Source organism: Sprattus sprattus, assembly GCF_963457725.1.
Source record: "Sprattus sprattus genome assembly, chromosome: 8".
In the NCBI taxonomy this organism is placed as follows: Eukaryota; Metazoa; Chordata; class Actinopteri; order Clupeiformes; family Clupeidae; genus Sprattus; species Sprattus sprattus.
In genome coordinates, this window is record NC_137927.1 from 10,282,938 (window position 1) to 10,303,752 (window position 20,815).

The following is a 20,815-nucleotide window of genomic DNA, read 5'->3' on the forward strand; positions in this document are numbered from 1 at the left end:
GACATAGCCAGACTGAAGGGAAAGGTTAACGACTTTGGTGATGAAAGGACTGAGAGTGGGGATGTGTGACTTAAGCAGAGCAGTGGGAATGGGGTCCAGGGTACAGGTACACGATCTCATTTTTCTGAGGATTTCTTCAACATGGCTCTCCCCAACCTCAGCGAGATGTAGAGGAGACAGCACACTCGCAGATGAGGTGTTGGTGTCATGTCATTTCATTATAGTGGAGGAGTATTGGGAAAACGCAACAACACAACAGTACAATGAGCACAGTTATTTAAACTGCAAGATGAAACAATCGTCTGCTTTAATACTTATAAGCTTAGTTTCAAAGAAAGTTTCTGGTGTAATAGCCTGTTCAATATACCATTATCCCAGTTTCTCCATAGAACTATGGAAGCAGACCAGACTAGCACCATACACAACCACATCAGTGTACACACACACGCACACGCACACACACACACACACACACCTCTTTGTGGGCCTCACTGGAGATGCGGTTGGTGTAGCGAAGGACCTCCAGCTCCATGTCGGTCTTCAGCAGTCGGCTGTTGGGGGAAAAAAAAACACAAAAGCAATTCAATTCAATCCAACTTTATTTATATAGCCCCAAAACAATATAATTGTCTCTAGGCGATTTACAAAGCCCAGAGTCTAAAGGAACATTAAGGATCCAATCCTCTTTCAAAGCTCTCCACTCAATAGCAAACAGAAAGCTAGCAATGCTATCAGTCTTCCAGTGCCATCAGCATCTGAAGTAATGTAAGCCATTCTCAATTCACACATTACATAGAAAGCAAACTTATTTTACCTTCACAGAAACCTCACTGTACAACATCAAATAAATAAGTCAAGATTTGCCTCAATGTATTATAGAGTATTGTCGCTGTATCTCTCCTTCAACAAGTTATGCCATTACATGTGATGCTGTGAGTTGCACTTGTCTTGCCTGAGCTTTGGTTGATATGACATTGCCTACGGCGTTTGTGAGCACAGTGTGTATTTTCCCATTGCTCTACAGTGTAGGCGAGACGTTTTTTCATTATAGAGACAGGTAACCTTGCCAGGCAGAGACAGGAGGTCCCAGGGTACTATAATACCCCCTCCCCCCATCTCTACCTGCTCCCCACGTATATACCCTCAACACACACAAACGTATATATGCCGGCACAAACCATTCACACACACATGCACACTAACAACTTAACAAGTCTGTCTTTTACACTAAAGAACAGAAAAATCTTTATCTTCACTTCCACTCATTACTGTACTAAGGCTGTCCACAAATAGCATCCAGTGGCTGCATCACCTGTGAAATTCCAATAAACACCTTTCGGATGAATGACTCACAGTAACAGCAGGAGAACAGAACACAGCGACACACACTTAGTCATCACTCTCTGACTGAGGTAGAGGGAGTTAACCTGACACACACATACACGCACACTCAAAGATCAAAGCTGTCAGAAGTCTCATTAGCAAGGTGTACTTCTTGACATTTTTTGTTGGTCAACTCTCTTAATTAGCTGAATGACTTATCGCCAAACAGCCAAAGTGAGCTATTCAGATAGCCTGGATACCAGCCCGAACCCCGCCCACAAAAGTTTTGGTCTGGGAGATTCGGTCTGGCTCTGTGCTAGTTGGGAGAGAGTATCATCGGTCGGATTATTCCGTACCAATCAAAATGTCAGGGCAGGCTTTATACGATGATGGACAGATGATCAAGCGGTAGATTCGAAATCCTCCCAAGATGGCAGCGTATCCTGAGCCTGTTAGTGGGACATATTTTATGTGAATTATGCTATCTACACGACTATTTTTATGTCTACATTGACTCGGTTAGTTGTGTATGTGCAACACGAATGTTGCCGAGGATTGTATGTCTTAACTGAAGCGCTCTAGACCATTATTGTTAGGTCATTGCTAACGCTTACACCAAAAATCCATTAAAACACATAGTAGCTAGCTAGCCTTGCAGCTAATAAGTAACATGAGCAGGCATATCTTAACAGATATTGACAGCGCATTCATTTTGAAAGAGGAACAGAGAAACGCGATCAAGGCATTTGTCGATCGAAAATATGTTTTTGCCGTCCATCCTACGGGATCAGGTTAAAGTTTTAATGTATCAGATGGTAATACTACGTTGCTCTGATTGGTTCTAGGTATCCAATTGAGCAAAGAGGCATTTTTTCCCCCTTGTTCGCTGAAACACGCCCCATAATCACAGCCCAATGGGTCAGTATCAGACTCATATTCTGACTAGAATTATGAGTATGACATCGTCAGGCTACTATTCAGACACACCTCTCTGAGATATCAGATTGAGCCAATTTTGTTTCAGTGAGGACTGGGCAATAAGACTATTTTTCACACATTCTCATGTATTGTATGTATAAAATGCAAACATGCATCGAATCGAAAAGTGTTGAATTTGTTTATGGATGAAAGATGGATTTTTTTATGGCCATGACTTAAGAATGTGTGGTGGGCTTTCGTTTTTGGGAGAGGCTTGTTCATCTGGTCGGGATGGCCCTTGAACCCTTGTTGGTAATGCTGGGTAATAAGCAGAAGGGGAGTAGGAAATGGAAAGTTTGCAGTGGGCTGAAGAGTCTCCATAATGAAGAGGCTTTCCAGCGAATAATGACAGCCTGAGCCCAATACCAGGGGCAACCAGGCGAAAAGACCATTACAGCCGAGCAGGATGGCTTATGGGTCTGCCTGGGAGGGCCCTCACAGCACAGAGAAAAGCCTCTGCTTCTGGGAGCAAGCATGCAGTTACCCCATAAAGAAGATCTGAACCCTCCTGTCTTGGCTTGGGCTGCATAGAACGGGCATCAGAGAGTTTTTAATGTTTTCAGTTTAATGTAAACTGATACATATTTTAACTTTATTCTGCCAGTAAAACAATGGATATAAGACAACCCATCCATTTTCTCTTCTGTGCTTTACACCCACTACACTGAAGGAACACTTAGTTAACGCTAAGTAACATCTACTGCATCCTTGATGCACAGCTACGGTCTGACATTTACTGCCAGCATCTGATAAGCACTTAAGTTCACTAATAGTTGCTCTTTTGAACTGTGCATTGCCAATAGATTTTATTTGCTTCAGGAACAGAACCCCTCATACAAATCTAGTATACACTTACATTGCTCTAGCAGAGGAAAGCTTACCATTGCCCTACCCCTCAGCTCTACCCATTCTACATCCATATGCCTTAAAGCAAGCCAAACTAAGTTTTAATCCATGCTTGATACTGATTTATCAAAAAAATTGCTTAAATCCTGTTCAAGAGTATGTACCACTTCTAATGGAATATTTTCAGACTAAAGCTTGGTAAGACCCACATCTCTAGGCAGCTGCTGGGAAAAGACCTGATGTGCCACTGGAACTGAACTCCTGCCTGTTCTGCAGACAGTGCGCTGCTTCTCTGCACCACACTCTGATGTCCAGGCATCGTCTCTCAGCTCTCCATGGAGACCCCTGACAGTATTGAATACATTTGAAATTACTGCCAGAAGATGGGGCAACTGTACTTCACTGGAACAATACATTTTTACTTGTACAGCACTGTTCACAAGCGCACACTGACAGTCCGGCAATGAAAACGCTATGCTACACAACTTTGAGGAAAAAAAAAATCTAATCAAACCAACAATTTCTTCTTGAGTGGAGATGCTATTTTACAGACACTGCCCCCAGTATTCTACAGGGCAATCCCACAGTGCTCCTCTTCTCAACACGGCCATCTTAAAGTGACAGCGTCGACATAAAGCATCTTCCCCAAACTGCACATAGAGTTAAAGCTGCACCCGCAGACAGCTATATTTGCCAGGAGAGGGGGCACACTAGAGTCATGTAAAGTGAATGTCAGATGATGATCTCTGCTGTGATAGACCCACACAGGCACCCAGCCCAGAGACAAGGCAGGAGAAAGACACTGAAGTGAAACCTACTCAAAAATATCACACACACTCCTCTTCAGTAGGCAGGTGTGTGTGTGTGTGTACCTGGGTTTCCATCCAACTCATTCCTACATTTGAAGCGACTTTACTGGAAACAAAATCGCAGCACATGTGATTTAATGTGAATAAGCCCATTTCCATCAACCTTAGTCGCATTATATCCTATGCGAATTGAGAGTCTCTGTCAGCGAATATATTTCTTATTCAACTTGGATGATTTGAGCAAATTTTAAGCGTTTACAATCAGGACTTCCTTAGAAATGGTCAACATTTGCATTAAACAGTTGTATGTGTGTGTCTTTCTGTGCATTTCAGACATTTCACTGGCCTTTGATCACACCTCACTGATGTATTAGACTGCAGTGATAATATCCTATGAAGGGTGTAATGTCTGAGGCTTTTCAAAATAGCACTCTGCTGATCACAGACCTTGACACCCATAGGGTTAGGGTTAGCTAAGTTAGTTATGGTTAGTGCTAGCAGGTCCGTTTGAAGGCTGCTAAGGTATTGATTGACTGTGCTCTAAAATTGGTCAGTATCAAACTTCAAAACTACTGTCTTGACAACAGTGTTGTTGAATGGATCCAGAGGGGGGCAGTGCAATAATCCTTTTCAGGTTGGTTGTTTGTTAATATGTAAAATTTGAACCTGAGAGTTATTTACAAGCACTACTGTGAATTAGGCATTATAAACTAGTAGTATTGCTGTACCAAACCTTAATATGCATAACTTTCTTTTGTAGTCTCCAATAACATTAATTCATTTAGAGTGGGATTCTTCCATTCGCACAAGTCAATGTTTTGCGCACCTCAAGTTATTCTCCCCTACGCACTCTGATCTCGCCCAAAGCGCTTACCTTCAGAATAAAGGCACGCTCGTGGAAAAGGTGAAGTTAATCTAAAATAGAAGTCGCAAGCTTGTTTATTCTGGCTGTCTCGAAAATGTGGAGCATGGACTATCATTAACCTTGTGAATGTCGTGGAATGGAAAACATAAACCAGACTTCGATTTTGCAAGGGAAGACCTGTATTACGAACAACTTTAAACGAAAACATTTGTTTTTCGATCACATAAACAAATTATTATATTACCCAAATTACACATTTGCAAGGCCTACTTATAAAAACGTAGTTGAGATGTTAAGATTAATGATTCATTTTTATAAATGCACGTTTCAATGTCTCAGCCCCATTTTTGCAGGGTGTTCTAGCCCGGAACACATAACTAAATAGGGCACAACCTGGATGGCCAGTGGGGAAGACACAGGTGTTTATCTGTCCTTCACATGACCATATGCTATCAAAATGAATTTGCGGATGATACCAAAACTAGTTGCCTAAAATAATACCTCAAATAATGTGGAATTGTTGCATACTGTTCCTTTAAGATACAGGCATCATACCGGTTGTATTTTTAAGTAATAAGGCACAGAAAGTGGACGCAAGTTTAACTGGAACTAATTTATGGATCTCATAAGGTAAGTGACAGCAGCTTCACATGACATACATAGAACTAATTTCTTCACTTCTCTACCCTTAAGAAGCTTTACACTGACACCTAGTGGTGTGGTTCGGAATACAGGTCTAAGAAAACAGGACACAACCATAGCAACCACCCTCTGAAACGCACTAAATGATAGAACAGACAGAACACTAATCATTTGGATGAGGACCAGCAGAGAATGTGGATGATTCCTGTGGCTTGGAAGTTGTTCATCCAGGGATCTAAACAAGTGTAGTGGATGATGGCTTCATGGTTCTAGTTGAAATCACTGAATAGACTGAGCGTCTGTAAGATCCAGTTTATTTAAACAAGGTCAGAACACTCAAAGCCTCTTTCTTTGCACTTGACGACCTATTTTCCATCTTTAATTTATTATTTAATTTATATGGAGTTTAATTCTAATGACATCTTTTTTCAATCTTTAGTTGAAATGGTTTTATTCTAATAACCTCTTTTCGGTCTTTAATTGAGTTTTATTCTAATTTAACCAATTGCTTGCCAGGCATGTTCACAAGATGATGTGATTAAAACATATGTTTCTGTTTAACAATGTAATACACCCTAATGTAGGCCTAATATGCTCCCTTCCTTTCAATGTTAATGGAAATAATGTTATTTCTGTAGGTGAAATTTGACACTCATATATATTGTGCTTTTGTCAGTTTGTAACATTCGGTACTGGTGCATGTATAATGTCAAAAAATGCCTACTGCCAACGTGAGATGCAATATGGTGTTTCACTTTTAAGTGGCTCTAAACTTACTATAGTCATCGGAACTTCGTAGCTTCCTGCAAGGGCAGTAGACGCATAAATGGTGTTTAGATAAGAAGACATAAGATTTTGGAATGGCTCCGCCCAAAGAGCATAACTGCCTTCATGTTGTGAAAATCTGACACTGAAGTCAAGGGGAGAATACCCAAAGGGTATTTTTTAACTTACGTGCACGGGAGAATCGCACTCATCTTAAATCAAAGCAGCAAGGGGATACACAGTGGCTTGCAAAGGTATTCAACCCCCTTAAAAGCCATCTTCATTTTATTTTTTACAAAAGATATTTATTTTCCCATCAGTATTAGAGCTCTTAAGATTGTCCTCCACCAGCACCCCAACCCCAATGTAAACAGTGGTGGCCTCCCTCACCATTTAATATCTTCCTTGGATGATTGGTTTGGGGGACAGGCTTCTCTACACAGAATCTGGGTGTTGAGATGCAACTTCCACATTATTCATATGAATCCAATGGTGCTCAGTTGGACATCAACACACTTTGAGCTTTTCCTCATTTGAGCATTTGAATCACCTTGTCTCTTTAGTCTTCATACCCTCTGTTATTTCACAACCTAGCTGGACCGAACGATCTTTATATCCATAAGGAGATCTCTACGTTAAACACACATAAGTAGTACCTAACTGTGTTTAGTTACGCTCAAATAAGTGACACCTCTGTATCATGAGTGAATCACTTTAATGAATGCCTTAATATGGAATTCAAAAGCAAAGGGGTTTGAATAATTAAGCAAGTAGTATATTTTGAATTCATTTATTTTTAACGTTAGTACACAAATCACTTATTTTGCATTTCATAAATATACTAGAGCATAAATCAAGGGCGTAGGTTTGGTCTCAGCATTGGTAGGGACACCGCCCCCCATATTAAAAAAAAACATAGTTGATGTTATATTGAACAGGCAAACTTTATTTAAATGTATTAACATGTGTGTACTAACTTGTGGAACTTGGAACTGATTTAAACATAATAAGAATAATAAAACCTTAGTTTAAATAAAAAACGAAACGTTCTCCTCCTCATCTGAAGCCCTTATGGTCCAGCTGCTGCTTCCTCAACCTGCACTACATCTGCACTGGATTTCTAAGTTTCCTGAATGCATGTCAAAATATTACCTTAATGAACAAATTACATAACTGAGAAGTACATGAAGTGCATTTGTTTGTTCTGAAATTAATTTGTAATATGTAGGTAATTGGTTCAGGTTTTATGGAGCTGTACTAAGCCTACATCATCTGTAAGGGAGAGTGGGGTAATTTGTGCCAGCAGGGAAGTTGTGACACCCCTTATTTCTAGGGAACCATAGAAAAAATTGTGACCACACATTTTTGAAGAGTCAGCCATTTAACTCATCCTGCAAAGAAGAGAGCCTCTTTGCATGAGAGATAATCATGTTTAAGTTCAAAAAACAGTTTTTTTGCCTTTCAAAGTAAAATGTCTATGATCACAGTTTTTTGATTGTTGTGTCTTAACAGTTATAGACAAGTTTGAAAACATTTCACACATGTTTCAGTGCTTTGGTAAGCTACACTATAATAGGCCTTTGATGTTGTAAAATAACTTTAAATAAACCTTAAATGAGTAATTTTGCATTGAATTTGTCTAGCTTTTATATAGCATCACAGTTTCTGGCACAATTTACCCCAATGTATTCTCTTTAATGGCACAACTTGCCCCCGAACACTTTTTTTCAGAAAGCTATATTTCTTAAATACTATATTTCAGATCCAAAGTGATTGTTCCCAAGGATGCACCACATCCTAAAATATATGTACATATTTAAGTTGGAAGCATTACTGTCATGGCCTCGCTTAAAAGTCACTTTAAAAAAAAAAAAACTGGCACAACTCACCCCACTCTACCCTACTGGATTGCAGTGCAATGTAATATTGTATTGATTAATTATATGCTGCATACATTTGGGCATCCCAATTTATTGCACATTTTTACTACCTACAATGTATAACATTTATTCTCAAAATAGCCAGTGTGAATGATAACATTCATGGGTCACATTGTCTTACCATCCCTTAAAAAACAGTATTTGAATGCAATCTTTACCAAAAATGGACAATTCAACGTCTTATCTGAACCCCTCATCTGTAGCTTCAGGCTGAATTTTATCCTGCACAGCAATTCATCAATTCAATACGATCACTAACCATGCTAAAAAGACTGCTGATTACTTTTGCCTTCAACAAGACCAGCTACTGCTAACACACTGGTCGAAAGATTGCAGACGATAGGGATAGATTTAATATAAGCAAAAGGTACATGCTCTACAGTACACACTAACAACTTTTAAAACATGTTTCCATTGTAGAATGGGTGGCAAAGTAAGGCTAGCAGGGTCGCACTGTGTGGGTAGTGTTCCTACTAGCTAGCTAACGACGACATGGGCTTCTTGGTAGCGCCTGTCTCTCTGGGTAGAAAAAAACTTCTGGCATCTCTCTTCTTTTTAGGTGGGTTTTTCCTATCTACAAAGCACAAAAGGGTCAGAATATTAATGCTGAGACCAAACGAAATACCGATATGAAGCTTTATTATTTCCTGGTGTATTTAGTAGCTTACCGTGAGAGACTACTGCCAGTAGCAGCTGTTTTCTGCAAGTCAGCTTTCACGACGTGTTTCTGACTGCCACTTCAGCCAATTAAATAACAGCATTTTGTCTCGCAGGCTCGAGGGAATTGGAAAACTTGGAAATGTATTTTTCAATATTTTGGGCGACGAACATAGTATTGATAATGATACGAATGAGTTTGCAAATATATTGTGCACATTTTTTTTTCTCAAATTAACAAAATATTGGTGGGGACTTTTTTGTCTTTCCCAAACTTGGTCGTGACTAGTCCCTACCAACCCTATGCAAACCTACGCCCTTGGCATAAATGTTAACAATGCAAATACTCATTGTGTAATGTGTATCTTAATTGTGAAAATGGTGATGCTTTGATTGGCTGATCAGTGACTAGCATTTTCCCAAAAGCACTCAACTACCTTTTACTTGAAAAAGTTGATTTTTGACTTTTTTTATGACTTTTCTGACAATTCAGATCATTGTGTAAAACACTTTCAGCATTCCATATGCACATGTCCCTAATTCACATTTACAATTTGCAACCTTTGTCATACAATGCAAATACAATAAAATAACGCTGATATTACTTTAACACTGACACTGTCCAAAAACCCATATCTTGCCATCAGTGTGGAAAGAAAGTGGCATACCGAAACTTATCTGTTATTATTTTCATAAATACAAAATCCCCACTTACCATTCCACAATTACAGGGTGCAGGAGGGTGTTGTTTACTGTGAATCTGTAAACGTAAAATGTACGCATAAAAACAATGCACAAGGACAAACACATCTAGCTTCATTCTCCACATTGTATTCAGAACATCTCCTGCTCCTACAACAGTTCCATATACACAGTAATCCTTTGTTTGGAAATGTGAGCACATACCCAACCCAGCAGGATCACACTATTTCCACTGCAGAAAAGGTCATTGCTTTCATATTACATGGCATGGGAAGACAGGTGTCCAAAGCACACAATGGTCTTTTCTCAAAATACTCTCTTTGATCTTAATGAGAACGCACACTTAGAACGCACACTTAGTTATCAATGTCATTCAAATTCAAAATCTCAAAATGCATCAGAAGAAATGCATGGGTAAAATACCCAGGTTTCCAGGTGAAATGCCGGATCTGCATGGAATTTAAATGTGTTCTCAGACACATATGAGCAACGGAGTATTTCTCCTAGAGTGGATAACGTTCTTTCGGCCAAATAACAACCATAATCAAAATAATTCCATTCTGCGGCTGAGCATGTCTGCTCATATGGAGGGAAATGAGCTTGTAGAACCATTGATAATTACACTAATGAATAATTGATGTTGCTGAAACCTACTGGCTTATTCCTTCAAAGGAGGCCTCGCGACAGGTACTCCCACTGTCGGTGTTCAAACCGCGCTGCAGAGAGACAGAAAGGAAGCAGAAAAAAGCAGAAACATTTCAGAGGACACTTTCAAGTCCGTAATGATGCCCATCCGCTGAAGGAACACAAAGCCACACAATCGATAGCTGTCAGAGAGAGCCAAATGGACTTATTCCAATTCATGACAACAAACCCACTGAGGATCGACAAAGGAGTGACAGTGATGTTGACTGTGGGGAATGATCGTTTCATCTATGGAGTAACCAAACCATGCAGTGAAATTTTGTGCGCCATCGCGTCATGACATAGTGTGTGTACAAAAAACAGGAAATGTTCATCAAGACAGATAGCTTAGAACAGACAAATTCAAATAAATTCCTTCTTTATTTACCACTGGCGTGGTGGCCAGAGGATACACTTTGTCTTGATTTAAGATTTTAATAAAAAAAAAAAAAAAAAACATACATAGGAGTCCACATAAACGCTTACTTTATTAAGCTGTGGTATTATGACCAGACCAGGTTTTTCTTTTTTTTTTTTTTTAAGTTTAAAATGTTTAAACGAGATGTGGAAAATATGAAAAAATAGTTAACCATCACTATTAAGTCTCTCTTTCCCGACGCTCTCACTGCATCACTACTCTCATCTCTGCCCTCAGTTGACTTTCACTGATGAAGACTACTGCTGCTACTAAGGCCCAGGATATTGTACAGATGCTGACAGTGATGCCATGATGGCAGTGGACCTACCAGTGTCAGGAGGACTGCTGGACTCAGCTTGGCCAGGACATCAGCAATCTGTGGAGCAGAGAAGAGCAGCGCTGGTGAGAGAGCAGAGTGGACGGTCATTAAGAATCAGGGAGGCTGATCTAATTGCCTTATCATCCTGTGCTGTGGTCAGGAAGGAAGGCATCGCACATCAGTAGAGCTGACAGAGCCGTCTTGATGGAGACAACAGGAAATGACAAAACTCAGATGAGCTCAGTAGACTTTATTAAAGCTCTGTGGTCTGCTTATGCCTTACAATGAGACAATGAGTCACAGCAACACAAAGATTTTAGAAGAAATGAGCTAGTAGATTCAGTACAAACACACAAACACACACACACACACACACACACACACACACACACACACAAACCTGAGCTCCAAATAGATCAGCATGAACACAGACATAACTCAAACACTGAAATCAATACAAAAAGCTCAGACTGCAAAATCCCTTTTGAAATCCCCTCAGCTTCTGTCACAGCTATCCATCTAAACATTTCTGCTGGATATCTCACCAAAGGCTCTCTTGCAAACAAACTACGAAAACCACTTTTTTTCATATCCTTAACTGGAAATCAGTGAAGAGTGAAGATGTTATGGCTGTTTGCCAGAAGTTTCTAAGCCACACCTCACACAATAATGAATAAAGGAGAAAGGCCAGACATGAAAGTTTCATATATTTTAAGAACCCCCTCTGAACAGGGCCTTAGTGCCCCACACAGTGCCCAACACAGGGCCCAACACAGGGCCCCACACAGTGCCCCACACAGTGCCCCACACAGGGCCCAACCCAGGGCCCAACACAGGGCCTCAGGTTTAAAATGCAGGCTGTGGTAATTTCTTGGCCCCACATCCCATCTTACACCCATTCATTTCAGCCTACTCTTCGCTGTTCTATAGGCTAGAATAGCCCAAATATCATTTAAAAATTAAGTTTTCTCTGCTCGTGAGAGTGAAAATTGACATTAAGTTTTGGTGGCCATTTCTAGAGTTATTTCAATTCACTGTAGCAAATCTGGCACCAAGAAAGGATGCGTCACCCTTAAACACTGCATTTATGAAAATTATTTAATTTCACCTATTACCTTTCCAAAAAAAAGAAGAAAATTAAAAATTGACGCATGAGTTGAAATGTACAAAACAGACCTCTTCAATCATTTCTCAGTAACTCCATGAAGTCGAAGGAGACCGGCTGACTTTTTGGGGACACCCAGTGGCATTAACCATTCAAGAGGCAATCTGGAGACGTTTCTCTGGTGAGTGAGCACATGGGTTAGTTTCCATGGCCACCTGACAGTGCAGGTCAAGAGCACCAACCACACGCCCTGAGGCGGGAACAGGCTAGCAGCTATTCTTCCCTGAAAACGGGCTTGCGCAGAACTTCCACAAAGAGGGCAAAAAAGGGCACAGGAGTTACATCACTCCAGTTCTATTCCTCATTGTATATGGGAAAACCAGTTTTAAAAAGGGAAGCGAGGGTGAGAAAGGGCTAATCTGGATCCACGCTCGTATAACACATGATACATATCCGTGCTGATTACCTGAATGTAGCCTTGTTTGGACAAATTATTTCACCTTCAGAAGAAATTCACCCAATGATTCAGAATAATACAACTCCATTTATGAACAACTTATTAATGCAATGCACTGGTACCATGGCACAATACTGCCAAATGCAGGCAGTACCCAGAGCAGGTCCAGAGGTGTTTTCATTCATTAATTAGACCCATGCCAGCCTGCAACATTACATCAGCATCCAGCCGCCAATCATGTGCATCCCTGGGATTGTGAGATTAGTGTGGACACAGTTAACAGCGGGCAAGCTGACAGTATGTGTGTTTCCTAAACAGGGAAAACAAATGGGGATTCTTGTTAATCTGCTTTTACATTAAATACAGTCATTTAAATAAGAATTCCCAAGCCTAAAGACCATTAAGTAACCGTTATTTATGCAGATAGTTAAACACTGATTGCATTGACCAAGGATATCTGTGCCATTAAACTGATGGATGAGGGCATTGATGTTCACTTTATTCTGCTGAGGCTTACAGACAACCCAACTGAGTGTCTTTTCATTAGGACCCAATCCAGCCCTCCACATGAAAACCATCCGAGAAATCATCCCTTGCTTTCTCTCCACTAAAGATGCGTGAAACTGTGTCTAGGGAAACCATTAAATATCATTATGGCAGTCACATCTCCAGTAAAGGGAATATCCAGTGTCACTATTTTCAATAGCGCTTTTAAAACAGCTCAAATGTGCACGGTGGTGCCTAAAGCTGAAACACCTCAAATGGAATGACGCAAGAGCACGACAACAAGGACATTGCTGAGATGACGCAAAGCCAACCATCTGCTCCAACGTCCCCCGGGATCTCACCAGTCATCTAGAGCGCTCAAACAGAGAGAGCTCACAGAAATAGATAACACTAGTGTGCAGCAACCATTATCATCACTATGCCAAGGCTTCCAAGGCTGAGGACAGGCTTTCTAAAAAGGAGGGCCAAGCTGAATCACACACAGCAACATCCCACCCAAACTTCCTTGACTGCTTGTCACCATCACCACCACCCCATAACTTGAAGTTCTATGCATACTATATATGTACAAAATGCAACTGCTAAAGTTCTGGCAAAAAAAAAGGACTGACCACATTACTTCAAATCTTAAGTCCTTAAAGTGCCTTCCAGGTTGAAGTGAGTTAGAACTGATTTTGAAGTACTGCTGCTTGTTTATAAATCACTAAATGGAGCAGGACCAAAATACCTCTCTGTTGGTAAGATCTCCAGTCAGAATTTAACATGGTGAAGCAGCTTTTAGCTGCTATGCTGCTCAGCTCTGGTACCAACCTCCTGAAGACCTCAAAGAATCTCAAACAGTAGCCAGTTTCAAATTTAGACTAAACCCGAACTGTTCTCAGATACTTTTTGCTAACTGTTCAATGGTCATTTACCTGATGTTCTCTGAATGTTCTCTTCCTTTTTAACCTTATATTTTTCTGTGTTCTTCGGTTCGGTTTCAATGCACTTTACCTTTCTGAATATCTTTTTTTTCTGTGTTCTTATACCTGCTCATTTGTAAAGCACTTTGAACTACCAATGTGTATATATAATAATTTCAGATTTTGGGAAGCCACCCTCCTGGTGTGCTCCTTCCAGAGGGCATCCGAGGCAGCATGTCCTATTCTGACACAGACTAGCCTGGAGTGAGAGGCGCTAACAGGATAAGCAGAAATGCTACAAAAAAGAAAGATTACTGGGCATAATGCCAAATACAAACATAAACTGTGTCAAATTTCTCCAGCAGCACTGTGCAGTTACTTCTAGTTTTATTTTATCGCCCATTATAACTGTACGCAGTTCCCAGAGTGCTGACGGAGCGAAGCAGGATGGTTGCCGTGCGTAAAAAATATGTGGAACACTGGTTTGATTTTGCCTGTGTAACAGTGCATGGCCTTTGGATCTCAGTCATGTTTAATGTTGTTCAACATCATTCAGGCTATTACATTGTCATTAATTTTCATCTGGAAAACACATGATAAGCAGGGAGGGCTAATGGGCTTTCATCCCAGTCCTGCTAATTAGTGGTTAGCGAATGCTGCAACAGGGGAAAAAAATGGCCATCCAGGAATGACATGCTAATGTGTAGTCATATTTTTTACATGTTAAACAAGCAGAAACCAAACCAGAAAGACCTTAAATAAACTATGCATAGAGAGGGAATATACAGCATTTTTGCATATTCTTCCACTCTAGAGTTTAACTTTTAATTGGGCACCTTAATAAAGATCACATACCACCTGGCAGCAATGTAGCAATGCAGCGGGTATCATTAATCAATTAACTAAGTATCATTATGTAATCATTGAATAATTATATATTTCATTCTATATCACAATCTTTCAGTTTTACCACGGCATTTTCATTATAATATTTTCGTTTTATCACAGCATTTCACACACAATTCCCTTCTATTACTTTCTCTTGTTAAAGAAGAACTCTCTCCATACTTACATCACAGGTGTAGTGCACTTCATCAACATCATATTTCTCCTTGAAGTGCTCCCGTGGATAGATCCTGTCGACAGACATCAGAGAGATGCTTTTTAATGAGCTATCCTGGAGGGAGTGTTTAAAGCTCTCTTAAACTGCATCCGTTTTACACCAGTGAATTTACTCTTGGGGCCTTTGGAGTGTTGGGTGAATCAGAAAGACAGTGCTACCCATGAGAGTTCTAGTCTAAAAAAAGAAGATAACACTCACATCATGTCCTGGTGTCACTCGCACTCGCAGCATAAAACACAACATATGGACTTAACTCTCTAATCTTAAAGAAATATAATGAATCTTGAGTAATCCGACGCATTTCCAGGTATAAATAACAAGCCAGAGAGCACAAGCTCCTCAATCTAAACATGGAGACCAGACCGCAGTGTGACTCAGCGACTATCATTAACTGAGAGTTTCTCTACGCATGTCAAGCGAGAGATAATTACATAAATGCAGGGATGGAATAAGGCCTTTCAATATTGGGGATTATAGCTGGGTCTGAGTCTCTATCACAATAGTAGAGTAGAGAGCCATCTTTACAACTGGTACCTTTGAATGTAATACAATGAAAAGCCAAGATCAAAGAGCTTGTCAGCCCTAATGCTGCTTCTCGATTACCTTGAAGTGAAGCCCTTTTACAATTCATATTGTATTATTCTCAGCAGCAGGTCATTGAGAGAGAAACTTCACAGAGAAAGTAGGCAGACATTTCATAAGAACTGTATGGCTTGCTCAGTACCATTTACTCCTGGTGGTGACTCAGGAGAAGGGAAAACTACCCAAACGGAAAATTGTAACACTGCCAAGCAATCATAGACAGCAGAAATGCTGAGCCATTAGAGAAGATACAGAGAAATAATGACTACTTTAGCAGATGATTTCAAAGCTCCGCTTATGAAAATGGCCCTGACAAAAAAAGCATTTACATAAATACGGTAATACAGCAGCTATCATGGGGAGCTCAAAACAAACATTTCTCAATATGAATCCCATTACAGACAACATTTTGGTAGGGTTCAGGAAATTTGTGTGAAACAGCTGAAGGAATGACACCCTCAGAGAAAGAACAAGAACAGTTTATAAGCTGCTCAGGCACTTTCATATCAAACACACATTTAAGTTTTTTTTAACAGAGCAGTAAAGTGTGAAATAAAGGGTGAAAAAGATCCCTGTTCCCTCAGTTGAACCGAGGAGCAGGAGAGGAGACTCACTCTCCCATCCAGGTGGCGTAGCTCTCCGGCAGCTTGGGGATGAAGAGGAGGGACCTCCCCGAGTCGGCATGGATGGCTCCATAGCAGTCGGCCTCAGTCACTCCAAAAGCCCAGTGGAAGAAGGACTCCTGCAGAGTGGGGGGGGGGGGGGGGCACAGCACACACAGGCAGTCAGGGCTGCTCCGGAGTGAGTTTCCATGCCACACCTCACAGAGTTCTCAGCAACCTCCATATAAACACAGACATCCTGCAGTGCCCAAAGACTCACTCACACCCATGAGAACATTATGGGTACATGCTATTCATCCATCCTACAATTGCATCCAGAGTAGCTTTTTTTAATATGGACCTTAGTCTCCCTGAATTTTTCCTGTCAAATTATTTAGGGGCGCAAAGCTCTAATAGCGGAGCTGAAGGATGAGAGGAAGCTGAGGGCATAATGATGTGGAAGTCAGACTGTGCCATGGAAGACAGTAAATATCTATAGAAAGCAGTTATAAGTGCAGCAACTCATAGTATCTTATCAGAGGAAGAGTAAGCATTCAGTCCTCATAAGAACACTCACATGCACACACACAGATCTGTAGAGAATTCTAGAGACACAAGCCTACATTCACACACACATACAGATGCACACACACAGACGCACACACACACACCACCTTAGCCTGTCAGCTTGGGAGGTCTGTGAGTGACTTCCCCTTGAGCCTGATTCTGATGAATGTGGGGATCGTGTTCTTTGCTGCAGCTTGTGTCCCCCACAACCTGAGGACGGGGTGATGGATGATCAGGGGGAAGAGAGGCTTAGAGGGGTAGTGTGTGTGTGTGGGGGGGGGGGGGTATGATTCGGCCTCCCTGTGGTAAAGTCTCTGCTAGAGTGGGGGGCTCTGAGAAAGTGGGGTTGCAGAGGAGAACGGTAAGTATTCTCAGGAGTGATGGGGGAGTGACCTCATTCCTTATCTTAGATCACTATGTATAGTGCGCTCTCTCTCTCTCTCTGTCACTCACTCAGTCAGTCACTGACTCCCTCCTGCACACACGCTCACAGAGCCCTATGTAAATGATGCACGATTATGTAGCAGACTATGTGTCATTAAGGAGTGGATGAATCCCTGGCCTGTGTTGAACCACACAAGTGAAAATGAGAAGATGTGAGACAACAGAGTTTTGCAGGATGGACAGAACTGGGTAAAGCAGGCACTGTGATGTGTGAGTGGAAGGATATGTATCTCACCCCTCCAGTGACAAAACATGGTCAAGGACATATTCATAACTATGTCAACTTTAAATATTAATCGCAGCACATCATTAAATCCTCCTAAAGAAAACTGAAAATATGACAACCCCTTTGAATGTTAAGTATTCAAAAGAAGTCGATTACAATAGCTGTCTTACAAACAAAGATACAAAAATTTAAATGTAGCAGTTCAGAATGGCCCCTTTTTGCAGATGCCATGTCTCTTCTTCATGAAGTGCTCGCGACACATAATTCTGCATATGATTTTAATTAAGATTGCTTGTTGAATGCTTGCAGGTTTGACTAGTAAGTTACAAGCAGTTTGACCAATAAGCGTGTCTCCACCAATTAATTTCAGCACAGCAAGGCAGAGCAGTAGGACATGAAATAGTTCTGCAGTAGTTCCTAGTACACCCCACTTAAGACCCCTGGTGGCCATAAAATGAACTACAATGTGTTGCCAATCAAATTAATTTTTCCATCATCTCAATATACTGAAATACAGTAGCTTGATCAGAATGTTACTGCATACTGCATATAGTGAGAGACATGGCATCTACGTAAAGTGACTGTAAGATGTATGAACGCCTCGTGTCCCCTACCTGTCTGAAGAGGAGATCGGTGTCTGTGCAGTTCCTCTGCTGCTGCTCCCCTCCCTGCAGCAGCACCAAGGACTTGGGCTGAACTCCGTCTGTGGCCTTCAGGGCCTTGCTGAGGCGTCTGCGGTTCTCTGCAAACAGTGCAGCAGACACCCTCAGAGTGTCCTTCCCCAGCCAGTACACTGCTCTGTAGACACAAGGACCACAATGACAGATAAAAAGTCACTCAGTGGGCTAGCTTGCTTGACAGAACTTGTGGGTAACATTAACTTATAGTGGTAGAATGACATTTTAAAAGTTGACAACGTGAAATAATTTGCATTTATTATTAATTATATTATATTCAGGATTTGGTTAAGTAGCTCATTGATAAACTACAGAACACGCATCAGATGATTCCAAGACCATGGCTGTGAAGTCAAAAAAATGACTTCCGGTGATTGATTTTATACAGCAGCATGTAATCAGTAGGCCTAGTTAATTAGCTGCAGAATGTCAAAGTCCTTCATTCTATCTTGCCATCAGCCATGGTCAAAACAAAATTAATTAGCCTAATATTCAACAGGTGATACAACCAACATGATTTATTGATCACAGCAGTCTAGATTTGATTAAGACGAGTTGTTATGATACATTATTCATACTTAAATCCCCATGTTGACCAACTTCGACCCAACTCTTTACTTTTGAAAAGTTTGAATTGCTCATACATCATAATAAGGTTGATACTCATATTTATTTTTTAATTAAAGCATGCATTATATCTGCATAATGTAATGACATTGATATACTCAATCAGAAAGGTTCTCAAGGGTTATATCTAGGTCTAACTTTCCCATTTTGGCTCATTTAGTAAACTTTCAAGCACTTGCAATACATAACAGTTCTGGATGTTCAATTCCTTCTGCTAGAAAAAAAAGGATAAAGATATGGGAAACAGCCTGTGACCTACCTCCTAGACTACAACTTAGAGGTGAAATATCAAACCACACTTTTCAAATAAGACGCCAGGATAGTATGCACAGCAGTTTTGAGGTGAATACTTGCCATAAACAAAACTACACTTCCATATCTGGGGAACAATGTGTTACTACGTTCCCCAAACAGGGGCCTTTGGTCAACATTACACAAGTAAATAATTGTCAAAGGTCATGTTGTTGATTAGTGCACTCTGAGTCCTTGTTGTAGAATAGTGACTGCATGCACAGCTACACATCTGGGCAGTTTAAACTTCAAAAACTGCTGTGTAGACCAAGACGTCATGTGCTGTTGAAGCCACTTCCTGTTATCGACACCGACATAAAAGAAATTCAATTTCATCTCCTGCTTATTGCATTTCTCAACATGTAGGCTATTATTTGCCTACTGCGGACATTCAATTTAGTGTATTTTTGTCAATTTTTGTACTAAAAGCCACAAGGGTTATTTTGTAGTTAAGCAGTTAACCATGACATTAAAAAAAAAGTCAAATCAACAAGTTGTCAGTGGCTTGCCATTCTGATCAAATCTTGCATTATCTGACCTCTGAGTCTGTGACAAAAGGCCCTTCCAAGAGAGCACTCTTAGGACAGAATATGATCATCTGCGGATAAGACAGATAGTATCGTATTCTCTGTTCTGAGATAAGGAGCCATAATGCCATAAAAAGTGCCCTGATCTGAGCTTTGACCTGCAATCAAAGGGCACTCGACAACCTTTACCACTCAAATCTAATCTAAATATAAACTGTGCAGCCAAAAGTAAGATTTGATGGGGAAACTGCTGTAAAGAAAATGCAGAGGTTTATTGTAACTTGCACAGTGGTTGGGTAATCAGATAATAACTGACTGGACTGGGTGCCATTTATTTTATCAGCTGTATAGGTGAGCAATTCTAGGTAGGCTATGATTCGTGCCAGCCAGTTAGTCAACGTTTGTCTGGTCCAAACCACAGAACAATCTAGTATGGACGGCAGAAGAGTGAAAATGTATTACAAATTAACCCCGTCACACTAGTAAAACTAAGAGCAGCTCAATGCATTACATTACCTACCGCCCGAGAAAACTACAGATATGACGAGGGTACCGTAGGACAATAAAAAAAGATGGATTTGCAGAGAACATAACTGCAAACTCAGTATGAATCCTATTTACAGCACGGACTGTGTCCTTTCTCAAGGAAAGGACGCTTGGACCAACCACAGTTCTATTCTTACAGAAATATGTGACAAAGCTATGTTTTGCTGCAACTTACTGCTTTAAAACACAGAGAAACAAAGACTGCACGCATTCACATCTGTATAAACAAGAGAATAAATCATATTCCGTAGGCTACTACTGGGCTGAACTGAGGCACGCCAGACTTCCAGCACAAGGTCCAAGAAGAACACTACGCAGTCATACCAATCTATTTCCAGCCAACCCATATTTCGTAAATGCATACAGACAGAGTTGGCATGGAAGAGCTGACAACTCACCTCTGACTAGCGGCCATCTTGATCGCGTGGACTGAATCATGTGACAGCGGCGTCAGCTGATCAGCTTCCCTTCGAGCCACGTGAGTGATCCAGCGTGTGATGTGTTCATGCACAGTAGATGACACAGTATTTGCCAACTCATAAACCCATATAAGGTCTGTTTACAGTTTTTCACTGTTGCCAAAACCCGTTTTTCAAAACAATAACGGCTTTCTCAAAACTGCACACAGAAAACTGAAAACCTCACACACAAATTGTTAAACCTGACACACTCCCTTTGCAAGAT

At 40.7% G+C, this 20,815-nt stretch overlaps 1 protein-coding gene across 1 annotated transcript in view; it reads right to left on the minus strand.

Moving 5' to 3' along the window:
- pepd (peptidase D) overlaps positions 1 to 20,550 on the minus strand; it is a 42,583-nt gene extending 22,033 nt beyond the window's left edge. The window contains exons 1-8 of the mRNA XM_080843013.1: positions 20,530 to 20,550; positions 18,078 to 18,261; positions 16,239 to 16,366; positions 14,992 to 15,055; positions 10,958 to 11,005; positions 10,182 to 10,243; positions 9,541 to 9,585; positions 476 to 551 (exon numbers count right to left, since the gene is read on the minus strand). Of these exons, the coding sequence (XP_080699139.1) occupies positions 476 to 551; positions 9,541 to 9,585; positions 10,182 to 10,243; positions 10,958 to 11,005; positions 14,992 to 15,055; positions 16,239 to 16,366; positions 18,078 to 18,261; positions 20,530 to 20,546 (624 nt within the window). The 5' untranslated portion in view covers positions 20,547 to 20,550. The remainder of the gene's footprint in view (positions 1 to 475; positions 552 to 9,540; positions 9,586 to 10,181; positions 10,244 to 10,957; positions 11,006 to 14,991; positions 15,056 to 16,238; positions 16,367 to 18,077; positions 18,262 to 20,529) is intronic.
- Positions 20,551 to 20,815: the final 265 nt, after the last annotated feature.